Source organism: Anomaloglossus baeobatrachus, chromosome 1 (genome assembly GCF_048569485.1).
Source record: "Anomaloglossus baeobatrachus isolate aAnoBae1 chromosome 1, aAnoBae1.hap1, whole genome shotgun sequence".
Classification (NCBI taxonomy): Eukaryota; Metazoa; Chordata; class Amphibia; order Anura; family Aromobatidae; genus Anomaloglossus; species Anomaloglossus baeobatrachus.
The window spans coordinates 924,385,092-924,404,573 of NC_134353.1; the positions used below are offsets into that span (position 1 = coordinate 924,385,092).

The 19,482-nt window shown below is 48.1% G+C and overlaps 1 protein-coding gene across 18 annotated transcripts in view; it reads right to left on the reverse strand.

The window, feature by feature from the left end:
- The window catches only part of NEDD4L (NEDD4 like E3 ubiquitin protein ligase), a 444,386-nt gene that overhangs the window by 116,831 nt on the left and 308,073 nt on the right, over positions 1–19,482 (reverse strand). For all 18 annotated transcript variants that reach the window (XR_012727517.1, XM_075328051.1, XM_075328060.1 and 15 more), the window contains 3 exons: positions 10,791–10,841; positions 4,183–4,244; positions 3,901–4,003 (listed from right to left, as the gene is read on the reverse strand). Coding sequence is in view for 17 of the 18 variants with exons in the window: in XM_075328051.1 (XP_075184166.1) it covers positions 3,901–4,003; positions 4,183–4,244; positions 10,791–10,841 (216 nt within the window). In the remaining variant the exon portion in view is untranslated. The remainder of the gene's footprint in view (positions 1–3,900; positions 4,004–4,182; positions 4,245–10,790; positions 10,842–19,482) is intronic.

The window sequence follows — 19,482 nt, forward strand, 5'->3', positions numbered from 1 at the left end:
ATTACAATTAAAAAAGAAATTTCACCCAAAATTAGAACTCTTCTGGATAGAAAAATTGCAAGGGTCCATTTTTGGTCAACCTTGCTTCCAGATTATGATATGTTTGGTACAGAGGGGTTGAAAGATTTGCTCATTTAGAGGAGATTTGATGACAGAGTTGCCTTAATTGCCATGGAAATGGCTAAAAATAATAAATTGTTCTACTTATCTGCCCTGTCGCCGAATCTTTCCGACTTAATCCCTGTTTTCTCTGATATAGCTGTAGCAGAGCCAAGATGTCCATCCGTGTATAACCCCTCCCCCATCCTTGAGAGGCAGCTTCTTGTGTATGTAGCGCCCCACAGGACCTGCACGGCTCACCCGTCACCGGGCCAGTGGTATTTGGGGTTTGCGTGAATAGCCTTACCCGGCTTCGTGGCCCCGTTGGCTACATAAGAGAGGGTGCAAGGTGACGGGGAATAGGGGATGGGGGTTTCCTTTGCAGCGCCACCCGTGGTGCGCGGCCAGGGATTAGCCGCCGCTGTGAGATGTCGCTCTCCTCCGGGGCTGATGGCAACGCAGCTCAGATAGTCCAGCTCCCCACAGGTGGAGCGAGCCCCAGGGAGGATGGTGGTGACGGGGGAAGGGCCGTTGGCGCCGAAGCGCTGCATGGCACCGGCAATAAGAGGCCGAGTGAGCGGTGTGATTCCAGGTCTTTTACCACAGTTCGTGGGCTGCACCCTCAGAGTACCGGTCATTGCTGTGATGGACCCCAACAGATTCCGCATGAATCAGAGGTCACCACTGGTGTTGTGAAGCATGTGAGACCTTCCTCCATTGCGCTCTGTAGTAACGATCTCCGTGGCGTGAAGCTACTTGGGGACCCCAGTGTCCTTGGCTCTAGTTTTTGTCCCATATGCAGATAGCGCAAAACTTGTTATGGACCCGACCGTGGCTCCTTTCTCTATATGCTGCTGGTGCCCCGGGACTTTTGGTGGTGGGCAATGGGATGTGAAATCCCCCTTTCCTGAAGATTCTGGTAGTCCAAAGTGAAGTATGTTCTACCCTAGAGCTGTGCACCCTGTGTGGCTCCGGTCCCAAAGGGGCTGTTGGGGATCACCCTCCGGCTACACAGTGTTGCTCCCGTCTCACAGCTCCGCCCGGTCGTCTCCTGCTTCACTGTCTCCTTGGTACCCGGTCAGCCCCTCTGAGGGGAGCCTTCAGCATCCCCCCAGAGGCCTTGCTCTTCTCTGTCTCAAGCTGTTCTCTTTCCTGTGTCCCAGACAGTTCTTTAGTAAAACTCTTCTGAAGTCAAACTGTGTTTGCTCACTTCCCCAGGCAGCCCCCACCTTCCTGATGAGTCACCAGTGCTGGGGAAAACCCGTTGCTATGGTGCCCACCTGCAGCCCAGACTGGCGGGAAACCATCTAAGTGTATTGTGTAACTGCTGACTCATTGTGGTGTGTAAGCTAGAAAACACCAGTAGTTAACTTCTTACCCGGAATAAGTACTGCACCTTAAAGGACATGCAGTACTCTGTGGCGGCTGAAGCCTCAGGGGTTCCACATGTACACTGTCAGTAATCAACTAGTGTTTGAGGCGGAGTTAAAGATTAACTGGACTGCTCTGCACATGAGACCTAGCCCTCCATATATAACCCCTCCCCCATCCGAGAGGCCGCTTCCTGTGTACACTGTCAGCAATATGCCAGTGTTGGCGGTGGAGTTACAGTTTAGCTGGACTGCTCTGCTTGTGAGACCTAGTCCTCTGTATAACCTTTCCCCCATCCCTGATTGGCAGCTTCATGTGTACATTGTCAGCAATCAGCCAATCAGTGGTGGGGGCGGAGTTACACAGCTTAGCAGGACTGCTGTACTCATGAGACCTAGTCCTCTCAATGTAATCAATGTTTTATCAAGCAAGAGATTATCATTAAACTACAACACAGCCTAGTAAGTGACCCAGCCCTGGAATCCTGCTCTCTTGACCTAGATTATGCTTTTATCAGGTTAAAATGGCTAACCCATTCCCAAAAAACCCCATCTGAATGGTGGATTTTCCCTTTACGTCACCGGGGGAGTACTCTACCTACATCAGGAGACGCAGGGAGTGTTGTCCGCAGGTTGCTTGTCCTCTATTATTAGATCACTGAATAAATTCGCATTTTCGCCCCATGACAACCTCATTCACTCATGTTGGTTGTCACTCAAAATCAGCTTTAACTAGAAAAAAGCTGAATATTTTTTTTTTTTTTTTTTTCAACAAATGGATAAAAGGAGAACGACTCATAGGTAATCACTCATCCATTTCCACCTCTTAGTTTCCAGTCTGACTTGTAATATAGGTTTGTGCAATTAGTAAGATATAAATTTGGATTAAAATTTGCCTGGAGCTCTCACTATTAATACCGAAAAAGTAAACACCCCCCAAATAATTGTTTGTTGTGTCATTAGAAGGTTTTCACGCAGCGCCGATCATCCTGTAAATTGATGACCACTCCTGGAATATAGGTCTATGAGGCTGGAGAGGTCAGGAGATCGGGGGGGGTCACTCCGCACCTCACTGTCCGCACTCAGATCGCGACCAACGGATCTGCCGATTCTGGCCGACTAATGTCCTGACTGTCCCCATTGGCGGTCATGAAGGAAGAGAAAGATCCAGCTGTTGAATGTCAACAACATTCCCCGTTCCTTTATTTTCCTGTGAGATCAGTCACTTGCGGAGTCGTCTGACCGGTCCATATTTCCAGTTCCGCCAAATCAATTGAATGAAGGGGGAGGGGGATTGTTGGAAAAAATTACTGATATAGAATCCGGGTACTCCTATAAGTCTGAATCCGCGCGGGTTCAAAAGAACCCGAGCACTGGCGTTCTTTGAGTAATGATCCAGGTCCGGCCAACCAGGTAAAAAAAAAAAAAAAATCTAAGAAAACAGGTATAAAGTAAGCGCTTTATACTTATCAGAATCGGGATGAGCTAGGTAAAGTTCCAAGATTGTCACATCTAATGGATGCGATAATCCTGGGTGGCTGCAGGCTGCTATTTTTAGGCCGGGGGGGGGTCCAATAAGCATGGCCCTCCCCAGCTTGAAAATACCAGTTCCCAGCTGTCAGCTTTATCATAGCTGGGTATCAAAACTGAGGTGAGGGAGTGGAGGGGTGGGGGAGTGGAGGTGTGAATGTGGGGGAGGGGGAGAAGACACCACGCACCAGTTTTTAAAAATTCATTTAATTACTAGTGCACGGCTGGGGGCTGCAGCCTGTAGCATATGTTTTATCTGTGGTGGGTATCATAATATGGGGGGACCCCCAGCAAATTTTTTTATTCATTTATATCAATCTAGACACATGCACAGTGCCACTGTCACACAGGGTGGGAGCGCTGTCTGACTAAAACCAGAGAAGCGGGGACTGCGGTGAGTGGAGGAACCAGTGCACATGTATGAAGATAATAATGGGTCCCGGAAGTAGAGTCACTGGCCTGGAAGCAGCGTTACAGCCATGCAGTAAGTATAGCACGCATGCACTAATCCTCTTATCCCTTCTACCACCATTTTTAAGGCCTGATTCGGGTTCCCATAAACTTATATGGGGACCGGTGTCTGACCAGGATTAATTCAGAGCCAAAAATGTTTTTGTTTTTTTTTTTTGTTTTAACCTGGTTGGACCCGCCAATCCTGGGTATCTGCGAGTCCGCCCATCATTACTGATAACTACTGAAGGTGCTTAAAAGACGCTAATCATGTATATCGGCTTGCAGATCGTCAAACAAAGGGAACCTGAGAGATGATAAATGCTGGCCAATCCATCCATCAGTAACGTCAAATAAACCAATGAAGCGCTGCATCCAAAATTAGAGGTAGGACCCCCCCCCCACCAATGAGAACGGCAGAGGGGATAGCTACAAAATGCTTTGTCTTTACCTCCGCTTCTTCCCTCTGCTCACTGGTTTCCTCCTCTTGGGCTCCGTTCTTTGGCAAATACGCCATCTTTAGCCTCAGGAAGCCTTTCACCCGGGACTTGTGGCTGTAATATTCAATATAAAGGGGAGAGAGGAGAGATGTCTGATGTGCGGACTGAAATGAGAAAACTGACGGCACTTCCTAACAGACAAGTGTGAACAAGTGCAAACTGAAGATGAAATATACACGTAACAGATGTGCGGACTGGGACATACAAACCGGGTCCATGAGGCGAGCGCTCACCTTCTTGGTCTAAGGAGAAAGTCTTTGAATGTGTACGGCCTCTCCATTGTTGGATCTTCTGTCTGATAACGAGAAGGTTAATTTTTAACACTGGCTTTGGCTCAGGAATGCATCATTTCACTGCGGGTGCTGGAAAAGCTCACGATAAAAACCTAAGTGCTAAAAAGTATGCGTGACCCCTCAGGAATACACAGAAGCAAAACAACAACAAATCAGGCAACTCATTTGCAAAGTGTAAAAGTTGAAAAAGTATGATGAGGCAGTAGATGGAATAGGGTCACTTAAAGGGGTTCTAATTTCATGTTAACGCTGCAGACGATCAGCGGCTCACGTGTCTGATAACCACCTGCTGATGGGCTGCAGCGGTCACACTTCCCTCATAGAAGCATTTGAAAACACAAGTAAATGCTGCAGGTCAAGTGGCAGATACGTGCCTGCTGATCGGCTGCAGCGCTTACACTTCCCTCGTGCAGAATAGTTAACTGGTTAAAAGGAAGATGAAACAAATTATATTATGCATTTTTTCAATTTTTTTTTTTTTTCTCTTTAGCTTTTAATTATTTTCTTTTTAGATCCCATAAAGGGACTTGATCCTGGAAATTTTTTGCCAAAAAACAATCACACAGAGTGGGGCGACAGACTTCAAATGTTCAGTTAGGCTAGTTTCCCACTTTCGTTGAACGGCATCCGTTGCATTGCGTTGTGCGACGGATGCAACGGATGTGTTGCATACAATGGCACAACGGATGCAACAAATCGTACAAAAAAACGGAAAACTTTAATTCTTTTTTTTATTTTTTTCTTCTTTACAGTTTTACCGGCAGCAGACTATTGTGAACGATCAGCTGATCACCCGGCTGCGAGCTCTCACATGCCGGCGGCCGGGCGCTCAGCCGAGAGCTCTCACATGCCGGCGGCCGGGCGCTCAGCCGAGAGCTCTCACATGCCGGCGGCCGGGCGCTCAGCCGAGAGCTCTCACATGCCGGCGGCCGGGCGCTCAGCCGAGAGCTCTCACATGCCGGCGGCCGGGCTCTCAGCTGAGAGCTCTCACATGCCGGCGGCCGGGCTCTCAGCTGAGAGCTCTCACATGCCGGCGGCCGGGCGCTCAGCTGAGAGCTCTCACATGCCGGCGGCCGGGCGCTCAGCTGAGCGTTCGGCCACCGAAAAAAAAAATAATGTTTCTGTGATAAAATAATAAAAAAAAAAAAAAAAAAAAAAAAAAAAAAGCATGCGCAGTGAAAAATAAAGGTTTCTGCCGCTCTAAAAAACGTTACATGCTGCGTTCCTTCCGCCCGACGCAGCGTCAAAATAACGACGCTGCTTCGTCCAGTGGACGTTACAGTGCGTCGTCCATACAAGTCTATGGAGAATAGCGCAGTGCGTTAATGGACTGCGCTATTCTCCATAGTGGCGGACTGCGCTGAACACAAGTGTGAAAGTACCCTTATAGGATCCATGAGGTCGGCTGGAATCTGACGCTCATACAGCACATTGTCGTGTGGGCAAATGCTGCCACAGTGATGACATATCTGAGGCCAGAGCTGTCAATCAGGAGGAGAAAAGTGGCGCAGGGCAGGGGAGTAGTGGAGAGTGAAGAAACCCGTCCATGTGATACCTACACGTCCAGCCTGATTTACATTTGATCTCCACTGGTTAACTGTTCCTGGAGCCTGAGGGATCCCAAATGGCACAATTTGCATTAAGGCCCATGACCTTTAAACCTTTAAGTATCTGGTATTGGGCCGTCCATTCTCAGTCAGCTCATCTTTGGGAGGATCTGTTTGGAACGACATTGCCCAAAGTGAACAAGGCGAGCTAGTTGGGGCACTGCCTCGATAGAGGGCAGTCTATACTATATACCAGTACAAACCTCCATGTGTAAAGATTAGTGCTAGGCGAGCACTACGATGCTTGGGTCCTCGGTACTAGTAATGAGCAGTCAGATGCTCAATGGGCTCGACTTGTGTACAGAGTATAATGTAAGTCAATGGGGAACACGAGCATCTTCCAGGAAAACACTCAAGTTTCCCATAGAGTCACATTATACTCTGTACACGAGTCGATCCCGTCTGAGTGTCCAATTGCTCGTTACCAGTACCGAGCATGGTAGTACCCACTCATCACTCGTAAGGATCTAAATTGCATAAGAAGTGACATTTACATGAATATGTGATTTTCAATGTTTGTGCTAAAGATCAGCGATAAGCGAACCCGAAAAAACACAAAAAAAAATAAAATAATAAATAAACGTGCAGTCCTCCCCAATTTTGATACCCAGCCAAGATACAACATATAGCTGGGGATTGTTCTCAGGCTGAGGAGACTCATTGTTATTGGGCTCTCCTCAACCTAAAAATAGCAGCCAACAGCTGCCCTAGAATTGATGCATCCATTACATGTGCCAATCCTGTTTTACCCTGCTCATCCAGATTGGCCTGGTGTAGTGGCAATAGGGGTAATATAAGGGGTTAATGACAGCTGTGATTTGTCAAAAAATAAATAAAATCACACCTGTCGTTAAGCCAGAGGTTAGTAATAGGGAGCCCCCCCCATAGTGGAAGTAAAAAGAAAAGCACAAGCATTTTTTGTTTAAAAAAAAAAAAAACACCCTCTTTCTTCAGATTATTAACCTACAAAACACTCCTGCAGGTCTAACGTAATCCACACTATGACCATCCCAGGTCTGCTACATCCTGAGGTTGCAGTGCACAGTCACATTAGAAAAGCGACCAAGCACTGCAGCGTCTGTGACACAGCCACATCTGTGAAAGCAATGACATCAGAGTTCCCCTGAAGTGACCGCTGGCATTTTCCACGGTACAGCAGATGTGACCTCAGGTGAACTCACCAGAGTTGAAGTTATTGAACTCAAATCCGCTAATCTGGCATGGAGTTCAATGGTACTGGATTACAAGATTATTGATTTCAATGGTCCGGATTATCTGATTAATCAGCACTATTAAAGTGAATAATTAGGTAATCCGGTAGCATTGAACTCCATGCCGGATTACCGGAATGTGTTCACCTTAGGTGAGTTCACCTGAGGTCACAGCTGGGGTACTGTGGGAACCCCAGCTGTGACTTCAGGTGAAGTCACTGAAATCAATGCCGGATTACTAGATTAGGCTAAATGCGCACATTGAGTATTTGTTTGTAGACATTTCTGCACCAAATCTGAAATTACTGGCAGAAAAATGCACCAAAAAAAAAATCAAAAACATATGCACATTGCTGGGTTACTGGATTATTGACTTCAATGGTGCCAATTAATCAGAAAATCTGCACCATTGAAGTCAATCTGGTAATCCAGGACCAGTGAATTCAATGCCAGATTACCAGATTTGGGGTCAATGAGGTCACAGCAGGGGTACCATGTGAACCGCCAGCTGTGACCTTAGCTGAACTCACCGATATCACCCTCTCACAGCTGCAACTCTGTCAGTGTGTCCCGAATGCCGCAGTGGTTTGTCGAGTTTTCTAATGTGACTGTGCACTGACACCTCAGGATGTAGCAGAGCCGGGATCGTTGTGAGATGTTAAAGTGTGGATTATGTCTGACCTGCAGGAGTGTTTTCGGGGTTAAAAAATAGTCAAAGGAATTTTTTTTTTTAACATAAGGATGTTTTTCTGTGTTTTTTGTTTATTTCTTTTTAAGATAAATCCTCATTACTAACCTCAGGCTTGATTACAGCTGGGATTTTTTTTTTTTATTTTTTACAAACCCCGTTACATTACTTCGATTTCTACCACAGCAATGCAGTCAGGATGAAGAAGGTAAGAGCCAGGATTAGGGAGGGCCCAATAACCATGGGCCTCCCCAGCCTGAGAATACCAGCCCCCATTGGCTGCTTGTCAAAATTGGAGGAGCCGCTTGCCGTTTTTTTAAATGATTTTTTTAATGAAAAAAAGAAAGAAAAAAAAAAGCCGAATGGGGTCCCTTGTATTTTGATACACAACCAATATAAAGCACACAGCTGAGGACTGCAGCCTCCAGTTGTCTGCTTTATCTGCACTGGGTGTCAAAATAAGCGGGACTGCACGCCATTTTTTCCCAATCACAGACGCCTGTAGTCTGCAATTAATTACAGACACTGTCACAGTAGGAAGGCGGGGAAAGCAGCGAATATTCATGAGATTTAATGAGCGGACATGGAAACAGTGACAGCAGCAGGGAACCTGAGTAAAGGTACCGTCACTCTAAGCGACTCTCCAGTAATCCCATCAGCGATCTGACCTGGCAGGGATCGCTGGAGTGTTGCTATATGGTCGCTGGTGAGCTGTCAAACAGGCAGATCTCCACAGCGCTCAGCCACCAGCGACCCGTGTAACGACGCTGTGCTTCGTAACCATGGTACACATTGGGTTACTAAGCAAAGCGCTTTGCTTATAGTTACCTGATGTGTACCTTGGCTACGTGTGCAGGGAGCCGGCTTCTAGAAGCTGCGGACGCTGGTAACCAAGGTAAATATCGGGTAACCAAGCAGAGGGCTTTGCTTGGTTACCTGATATTTACCTTGGTTAGCAGCGTCCGCAGAAGCAGACTCCCTGCACATTCAGATCGTTGCTCTCTCGCTGTCACACACAGCGATGTGTGCTTCACAGCGGGAGAGCAACGACCAAAAAATGGTCCAGGACACTCAGCAACGACCTCACAGCAGGGGCCAGGTCGTTGCTGGATGTCACACACAGCGACATCGCTGTTGCGTCACAAAAACGTGACTCAGCTGCGATGTCGCTAGCGATGTCGCTTAGTGAGACGTGGCCTTAAGTATAATTGTCCTCTTTAATCCCCATTTCGCTTCCTTTTGCAGCCCCCTAGCTCTTACTAAGGCCATTTGATAGCACTTATGTTTGGGTCCCTTAGACCTATATGGAGTTTGGCGTCCAGGTAAAGTCCGGTCCCGACCCAAACTTTTAAAAACCGACCGGTACCACCGAACCTGAACATCGGCGGGTTCACCCATGTCTACTAAAGATCCAATTTGGAATGTACCATTAAAAGGGGCTTCTAAGGACTTCGATCATCAATATCAGATTGGTGGGGTCCAATCTTCAGCACTCCCCACCGACGCAGGTCACACAGCACTGGAACTGCAGTGTGTACAGAACTAGACCACCACAGCGCTGTACAATATGTACTGGCCTTCTCGGGAACTGCACTTCAGCTCCCATTCACTTTAAGCCGATGTGCAGCACCTGAGAACGGCCATGACAACGTATATGATGCTGTACCACTGCCGGTTGGTTCTAAGGCTAGTTTCACACTTGTGTTGAACGGCATCCGTTGCATTGTGTTGTGTGACGGATGCAATGGATCGTACAAAACAAAGGAAAGCTATTTTTTTTTCTTCTTCTTCTTTACAGTGTTACCGGCAGTAGACTATTGTGAACGATCAGCTGAGAGCTCTCACATGCCGGCGGGCGGGCGCTCAGCTGAGAGCTCTCACATGCCGGCGGGCGGGCGCTCAGCTGAGAGCTCTCACATGCCGGCGGGCGGGCGCTCAGCTGAGAGCTCTCACATGCCAGCGGCCAGGCGCTCAGCTGAGAGCTCTCACATGCCGGCGGCCGGGCGCCCAGCTGAGCGCTCTCAAAAGCCAGCTGCCGGGTGCTCAGCTGAGAGATCTCACATGCCGGCGGGCGCTCAGCTGAGAGCTCTCACATGCCAGCGGCCAGGCGCTCAGCTGAGAGCTCTCACATGCCAGCGGCCAGGCGCTCAGCTGAGAGCTCTCACATGCCAGCGGCCAGGCGCTCAGCTGAGAGCTCTCACATGCCGGCGGCCAGGCGCTCAGCTGAGAGCTCTCACATGCCGGCGGCCAGGCGCTCAGCTGAGAGCTCTCACATGCCGGCGGCCAGGCGCTCAGCTGAGAGCTCTCACATGCCGGCGGCCGGGCGCTCAGCTGAAAGCGCTCACATGCCAGCGGCCGGGCGCTCAGCTGAGAGCTCTCACATGCTGGCGGCCGGAGGCTCAGCTGAACGTTCGGCCACCGAGAGACAAAATAAAAAGTTTGTGATTTAAAAAAAAAAAAAGCATGCGCAGTGAAATCCTACGGATTGTGCTGCTCAAAAAACATTACATGCTGCGTTTCTTCCAACCGACGCAGCGTCAAAATAACGATGCGTCGTCCAGCGGATGCAACGCTGACACTTGCGTTACAGTGCGTCGTCCATACAAGTCTATGGAGAATAGCGCAGTGCGTTAATGGACTGCGCTATTCTCCATAGTGACGGACTGCGCTGAACGCAAGTGTGAAAGTAGCCTAATACTAAGCATTGACAAATATTATAGCCATAGGAACCCAAATAATATAGACCTTTATAGACCTTCTGCAGATAGGAGCGACCTGATAAAGGCGCAGGTACATTTTTCATTTCCTACCATTGCTGTGGAGTAATAGACCCCCACTCAGTCTGATGGGGTCATTAAAAGGAGTAAAACAGTCGTATCACTGATAACAAATATGTAACCTCCGGGTTAGATGACATCACCTCACCCCAATGTAACGCTGGACGAGAGCAAACATCACATCTTCAGACCCGGGCAAAGTCCGTCCCCGAGGATTCACCAGAAATCATTACATAATAGGACAATGGAAAGCTGAACATCTTACCGGTAAGTGGTTCAGAGGTACGTCAACCTGCCCCAAAAAGTCATCCCTCGTCTGTAAGAGAAGAAAAAGACAAAGCTTAAACCCCGGCAAACGAGACAAAAAAAACACAACATAAAAATCTGCATAATATAACAATTCTGGAGCATACTCTGCACCGAGCCGTCCCTCTGTTATTCCTCCTGGAAATGTACAAAACCTGAGGGCAGGTCCCTCCACAGTCTGACACAAACCAGTCACTGCAGGCACCACCCAACTATGCAAGGACACAACCAGTTATCAATCTAATATATAAAGCTGAATGTATGTGTATATGTATGTGTGTATGTATGTGTATGTGTGTGTGTGTATATATGTGTGTGTGTGTGTATATATATGTGTGTGTGTATATGTGTGTGTGTATATGTGTGTGTGTGTGTGTGTGTGTGTGTGTGTGTGTATGTGTGTATGTGTGTATGTGTGTGTATGTGTGTGTATGTGTGTGTATGTGTGTGTATGTGTGTGTATGTGTATGTGTATGTGTATGTGTGTATGTGTATGTGTGTATGTGTATGTGTGTATGTGTATGTGTATGTGTATGTGTGTGTGTATATATGTGTGTGTGTGTGTGTATGTGTGTGTATGTGTATGTGTATGTGTATGTGTATGTGTATGTGTGTGTATGTGTGTGTATGTGTGTGTATGTGTGTGTATGTGTGTGTATGTGTGTGTATGTGTGTGTATGTGTGTGTATGTGTGTGTATGTGTGTGTATGTGTGTGTATGTGTGTGTGTGTCCGGGATTGGTATCTGCAGTCGCAGCTACAGCCACAAAATTTTGTACACTCACACGTCTGGACCCCGAGAGCGTCATAGGCTATGTTTTAAGGGGAAATTTTAACCCCACGCTTTACAGTTATTCGCCAAAAAACCTGCCTACATTAAAGCAAATGGAGCTGGGAGCCACAGTGCAGCCAGAACTTCAGAAGAATGCACAGCCACGCCCTTATATGGAATGCTGGCATGTCACAATGCAGCCAGGGAAAGAGACAGACACAGGGAAAGAGACAGACACAGGGAAAGAGACAGACACAGGGAAAGAGACAGACACAGGGAAAGAGACAGACACAGGGAAAGAGACAGACACAGGGAAACAGACAGACACAGGGAAACAGACAGACACAGGGAAACAGACAGACACAGGGAAACAGACAGACACAGGGAAACAGACAGACACAGGGAAACAGACAGACACAGGGAAAGAGACAGACACAGGGAAAGAGACAGACACAGGGAAAGAGACAGACACAGGGAAAGAGACAGACACAGGGAAAGAGACAGACACAGGGAAAGAGACAGAGAGAGAGACAGATACATACAGAGGGGGGAGACAGAGAATGGGAGAGAAACAGACAGTTACTATCCCGGGCGTTAATACATTCTATTTATACATTCTATCCCGGGAATGTTAATACATTCTATTTTGTTAACAGTTATTAACCCGGGCGAAGCCGGGTAGTACAGCCAGTTAAGTATAAAACTCATCTCAACTGCATTTCCCCTTTAAAAAGAGAGTGACACTCAACGCAAACTGTGGAGTTAAAATTTCACAATATGTAGAATCCAATCAGGCCTATAGGAATCAATACTTCGAATTCAGTATTTATCAATGTGTGAAAAAAAAAAAGGGGTTGCAAAAAGTATCAAACACTTTGTTCCAGCCGCCATCCAAGGAATAGAATCTATGGTGTCAGCTCTGCTGTGCTTGGTATTGTAGCTCAGCTCCATTGAAGCCAATAGTGCTGAGCTACAGTACCATACGAGTGGTCAATCAGGATAGATGGGCAGAGATTCAGCAGCAGCGAGGAGGGATACTGAGGAACTATCAGGTTAGATGTGAAGAGATTCAGCAGCAGCGAGGAGGGATACTGAGGAGCTATCAGGTTAGATGTGAAGAGACTCAGCAGCAGGGAGGAGGGATAGTGAGGAGCTATCAGGTTAGATGTGAAGAGACTCAGCAGCAGGGAGGAGGGATAGTGAGGAGCTATCAGGTTAGATGTGAAGAGACTCAGCAGCAGGGAGGAGGGATAGTGAGGAGCTATCAGGTTAGATGTGAAGAGACTCAGCAGCAGGGAGGAGGGATAGTGAGGAACTATCAGGTTAGATGTGAAGAGACTCAGCAGCAGGGAGGAGGGATAGTGAGGAGCTATCAGGTTAGATGTGAAGAGACTCAGCAGCAGGGAGGAGGGATAGTGAGGAGCTATCAGGTTAGATGTGAAGAGACTAAGCAGCAGCGAGGAGGGATAGTGAGGAGCTATCAGGTTAGATGTGAAGAGACTCAGCAGCAGGGAGGAGGGATAGTGAGGAGCTATCAGGTTAGATGTGAAGAGACTAAGCAGCAGCGAGGAGGGATACTGAGGAGCTATCAGGTTAAATGTGAAGAGACTCAGCAGCAGGGAGGAGGGATAGTGAGGAGCTGTCAATCAGGATAGGTAGGCAGAGATTCAGCAGCAGGGAGGAGAGATACAGAGGAGCTGTCAATCAGGTTAAATGAGTGGAGATTCAGCAGCAGGGAGGAGGGATATAGGAGCTGTCAATTAAGCTAGGTGGGCGGAGATTAAGGCCAAACTTTGATGGATTATACAGCCATCCTGTCATGGATAATCATAGGACGGGCTCATTCACATTTGGGTAGAAATCCAGTAAGTGCAATGCGCGATTTTTTCCTCATCTGTATTCATCATGCTGAGTATAAAACAGCCGAGACTAGCCAATGCAATTCAATGGGTGCAAGAGAGAAAAAACGGATGTCACGTGGACCATCTTCGTGGTGTCAGGTTTTTACAGATCAGATACATTACCATTTCATAGCAGAATACTGTACATTATTATAGAATAGTTTAAAAAAAAAACCCCAAAAAACCCCGATGGCAAGGCGAGAAAAAATATGAACAGTCGTATAGCACCCGTATGACATATGGAATACCAATCTGATTTGACGGATGCAACTTTTCTGGATGAAAACTGGACAGATTTTTTTTTTTATATGCAGATGTGAGCGATCTGTAAGTACAACCGTCTCATCAGGTCCAAAATCAATGTAATAACGTATATGGAGCTTGTATATGGAAATCAGTGACTTTCTGTAAAGGCTGTCCACCATATTGCTGGTCACCCAGCTTTCCAAGCAGCATGTAGCAATAACTCCGGTATTTCCACTGTACAAGTGATCTGTCATTTCCACACTTACCTTACTACATATAACAACTGCAGACAGACAAACTTTTACTTCAGGCGAAACGAGGAACGCGGAAGAGATTTACTTACACGCCGAGACATATCCATTTACAAAAAAACAGAGCTGCTAAAATCCCCTGAGCCGGCTGCCAAAGAGCTGAAAAACGGCAACATTTTTGGGCATCATCTTAGAGGTCACTGGATGTCTTAAAGTGAATGTCTGACCTTAAATATATATTTTAATACAAAAAGGTACAGGAATCTGAGGGTTAATTTGTTCGCTATCAAAGCTATAAAGCTCTAAATTCTCTGCATAAACAAAATTGAAAGATGCTGTAGTCACCACTAGAGGGAGCTCCAGAGCAAACTGTACTGATTCATTCACACTCCCTCTAGTGGTGGCTGCAGGTAGTCAGCATACTAAGCTTTCCTTTTATGCCTATACAGGAGATTTAGACCTCTGTATAAGAAATTAAGTTCTAGATCATAAAGAAGGTATTTATTTTGTATTTATTTTAAAAGTTTTAAGAGCATATGGACAATCCCTTTAAATCCTTTCAAATAAACCACCTGTCCCAGTGCCATACCCATACCTCCTGCAGACCAGTTCCCAATGTAAAAAAAAAACAACCTATCTCCTGGGCTTCAAATCCATTAGAAATGGCACAAGCGACTGAATGAATATATATAAACCTGAGCTGCCACAACACAGGCGACCTACATGCGGCCCGCGGAGAATACCCTTTAATTAAGGCTTCACGTAGCGGTGGAGCACACGGCGGACTGTAATTGATAGACTATACTTACGAGGCGTTGATTTGACTCACAGTATGAGTACGGCCGTGCTGGCAGGGTTTACAGGCCTGTAATGCAAGGCTGAAGCTCCGAACAATGGATATTGTGTGGAGCCCAAATGTTGGAGACTGGGTTATAAAACCAGCATTATCCATAACGGGTAATAACTCCGCTGCTGAACTACATTACTTTTAACTCATTTTCCTGTAAAATGAATGTATATCTGTTATATAGTATACTGCCTCTCTATGCTGCACAGACTTGTTTTTCACCACAAAGAAAGTCTAGTCGAAAATTGTATAACTGTCAGATTGTGCCATTGGTAGGATCTCTGCTTGCTGTTGATCAATAAAGACTTTCAATGTTCCTTTCCAAGGGATATCAATCTGTCCTGGACGCACGGATCGTTCTAACCTCTCTCTCTCTCAAGTAACGAGTCACGCATCCCCCCCCCCCCCCCATGGGATCATCACGTGGCCAAGATTTTGAAAGTTATTGGGGCAATGGATACCGAAATAATATTGGAATTGTATCTCTTCTCATTATGCAAGAATTACCATTTACCAATATACCCTTAGGTTGAATTATGGCATTGGCGTAACTAATGAGTGCAGGGGTTGGAGTCACACCTGGCTCCGGAGCCCAAAAAGTCCCTTTGGTGCATAGGAAAACACCATTACTATGAAAAACCTGCAATAATTGTGGGCCCCTTTTAAGATCTTGCATGGGGACCCACAAGTTTCATATTACCCACCTGCTAAATGAAGGGGAGAGACAACAGTTAAGGTGGTAGCCCAAAAATCGGAATTCCTCACCTGATCGGGTTGTGTTAGACAAAAACACTTGAGCGTGAACATGGCTGCTGCAACCCCTGAGGGATCGAAATAGCTGCCGATGGATAGTAGGAGTTAACATCAGCACTACCATGTATCATGGGCCAAAAACAAAACCAGGTGTGTGAATTGTTCAATGCGTTTCGGAGTGGAGACTTCTTCAGGTGTTCATCCTTATGACATTTTGGAGTGGAAACTTCTATTAGTATACAACTTTGAAGAAGTTTCGGACTGGAAGTTTATCTTGAAGACGTTTTGGAAAGGAAACTTCTTCAGGTGAACATCGTAGATACATTTTGAAGTGGAAACTTCTTCAGATAAACATCCTGAAGATGTTTCGGACAGGAAACCTTTTCAGGAGATTATCTTGAAAACGTTTTGGAGTGGAAACCTCTTCAGGTGATCATCCTAAAGAAGGAGTTTCCACTCCGAAACCCGTTGAATAAATCACACACTTGGATTGGTCTCTGGTGCTTTATCCACGGCAGCGTGGATTTTAATACCTACTTTCCAATGGCAAGTTATGCCCATGGGCATTGGGCAATATTGAATGACTTCCCCGCAATCAGGACCCCCATCTATGAGCCAGGATGGAGAGCTGCTGTGTGCGGGTGACAAGCTGACCTAGCATTACGTGGGTCTTTAACTACAACATTGCACCTACCCCATACATAAGCTGGTTTTGTGGTGCAGTTTGGCAACAATATTGGGTAAAATAAAGGGTTAACAGGAGCTGCTCAGTCACTTCTAGGGTTAATGGCGAAGACATTTTGCTCTCACAGGGGATGTGAAGTGACCTGTTTATTTCCCAGAGACCGGCTATAGGATGTGCAGCTGGCCCGTGATGTCAGCCCAAGTCAAAGTTATTCCTGGCCGGGTGCCCTCTGCTTACGGTGCCAGCTGACCGGGAATACGGGCGAGAGGCAAACCATGGGCATGGCCACATACTGATGTCTGACTAGCGGCAGGGTCTGGTTTGGATTCTTATCCCAAGTCAAATGGCAAGGTTTGTTTAATGGTCAATATTGAGTTTTCGGATTGCTACATCCAATACATAGAGCTAGAATTTAAGTCCCCCTCCTCCTCCTCCTCGAATATTCCCCGTGTTATTTCGCAGCCCCATGGTGGTGAGATATAACCAGCTGAAGAAGGTTTTCGTATCTACTGTATAGATAGGCATAAAATTTGGGGGGGGGGGTGTTTCCGAAACAACAAGGGAACTATTTGATCAGAGGTGACATGTAATCAGCCGGGATCATGTCCTAGCTGGCATGTCACACGCTGTACCCACCATGCCAGCGCGCAAAGCGCACATAATCTTCCCAAGCTGCACTTACAGCTGGACGGCATCGAAAGGGGAGGAAACCTAAAATTCACAGTCACTAATTGTCAGACACAAGCAGAAAATCAGTGGTGACCTGAAACGAGCTGGTACAGCAGAGTGTGGCCAGGGAAAACAATGTGACATCTTCCCAACCAGCGGGCAAAAGTAGACATGAGGTTCCTGCAAATGTATGTAAGCAAAAGAGGGAGGGTGTATGAGATGCCAAGGGAAAGATTGTCGTATGACCATTGTAGGTTCCCAGAGCCACCCAAAGCATGGATGACTGATCTCCACAGGTCCTGCTTCCAGCCACGACAGACTTTGCCGAAGCACCACCAGCCACGACAGGCCTCAACAGACCACCACCAACCACAACATGCCTCAACAGAGTTCCATCAGCTACAGTGAGCCTCTTTAGATCCCCAACAGTCACAATGAGCCTCTTGGGAGCCGCACCAGCCACGACGAACCTCTTGGGAGCCCCACCAGCCACGACGAGCCTCTTGGGAGCCCCACCAGCCACGACGAGCCTCTTGGGAGCCCCACCAGCCACGACGAGCCTCTTGGGAGCCCCACCAGCCACGACGAGCCTCTTGGGAGCCCCACCAGCCACGACGAGCCTCTTGGGAGCCCCACCAGCCACGACGAGCCTCTTGGGAGCCCCACCAGCCACGACGAGCCTCTTGGGAGCCCCACCAGCCACGACGAGCCTCTTGGGAGCCCCACCAGCCACGACGAGCCTCTTGGGAGCCCCACCAGCCACGACGAGGCTCTTGGGAGCCCCACCAGCCACAACGAGCCTCTTGGGAGCCCCACCAGCCACAACGAGGCTTTTCGGAGCCCCGCCAGCCACAAGGAGCCTCTTTGGAGCCCACCCAGCCACAATGAGCCTCTATGGAGCCCCACCAGCCATGATATGCTTAACCAGCTATGAAGGGCCTCGCCGGAGTGCCACAAGTCCCGAGGGGCCTTGCCGAAGCGCCACCAGCCATCACAGGCATCACTGGAGCACCACCAGTCATGACGACCCTTATCGGCGCACCACCAGCCACGAAGGGCCTCACTGGCATGTCTTTACCTGTGAAGGGCTTCGCTGGCGCCAGCAGCTATGATGGTCTTCAAATCTACATATCAACCTGTGACGCCCTGGCAAAACCAGGTAGTCACACAGATTAGGCCCCCGCACAACACCTTCCCTCACAGGGTTACACAGAGCCGACCTGAAACCCTAGTCACCCCCCCAGGGAAGAACAGGCACACCAGTGGGCGGGATCAGGCGGATGGAGAACGCCCACCTAGGGGTCTGGAGGGCCTGGGGTGAAAAATGCAGTAGTTCCAGTTTAGAGCTCAAGTTGAAGGGAGTGGAGGAGGTGAAGCTCGAGAGCAGAGGCGCCGGGGTTGGAGCCCTGGTGCATTGGCTAGGTGGCAGACGGTGGTCCGTGTCTAGCAGGAGACTGGAAAACGGCAGCCGGAGATCCGAGGTGGACGGGGGCAGGGTTGGAGCTCGCCGGTACCGACACCGGAGAACCGACTCGGAAACCGTGCACAGAGGGGGTACTTGGACCCTGAAGCCAGGACCGGAGCCAACGGCCTAGCTTATTAACCAATTGAGGGCAGGTTTATAGATCCTGTCCCAATTAAAGTCCCAAAAGCAGACAACCACACAGAGCAAGATAGGGCATCCGCCAGGGCCCGGTAGATCCCACGGGTCAGAGTCAGCGGGCACGGCTCCCAATAGTACCGGGAGCGGACTCCCGCATTCCACACCGGAAAGTCCACCACATTACAACACAGTGCAGAGGAAATTGACAGACCACCAGCCCGGGTGGGGGACCAGAGTACACCCGGCCGCGGCGGCCAGCCACCAGCACCTTGGTTAACCACTGGACTTGTCTGATTTCTTTAACCGTGAGTAAGCTGAGACTCCCTTGTCTGACCGGGCGCACCTGCCCCTGCCATCACCGTCCCCTGCACAAAGTCACCGGGTCCCGGAGCAACCATCCCTACTCATGGAGGGGTTAACAACCAGCTGCCATCCCATCGCCCCGGGTGTCCCACAGCAGCAGCGGTGGTGCCATACTTCACCACACACACCGTGGGTGGTGTCACAGACTGACTACAGCAAATCCCGTACAAAGCCATATTGCCCCAGGACAGTTAGTGCTCATATAACAGCACTAACCACATTGAAGGGTTGGATCAAGATAGGTAGATCTCCCTTATGTCCCTGCAATGACCTGGTCCTGTTCACAGTGCCCAATTACAGTGTCGGCCACAAGGATCTCACAACTATGTCCACCACACTATGCTACCAATGGTGCCAAATACCAGTACCGGCCGCCATCATCCTATAATTATACGAGCTGCTGTTGCGACCCCTTGATGGTACCAACCAGAAGAGTATTATACAATTTAGGATTTTGGACACTATTAATTTCATGCCTTCGGCCGGGATCGGGAGACTTATAAATAAACTTGTCAGGAACTCTGGTATGAAAACTTTTACGTTGCTCTTAACACGTCCTTGG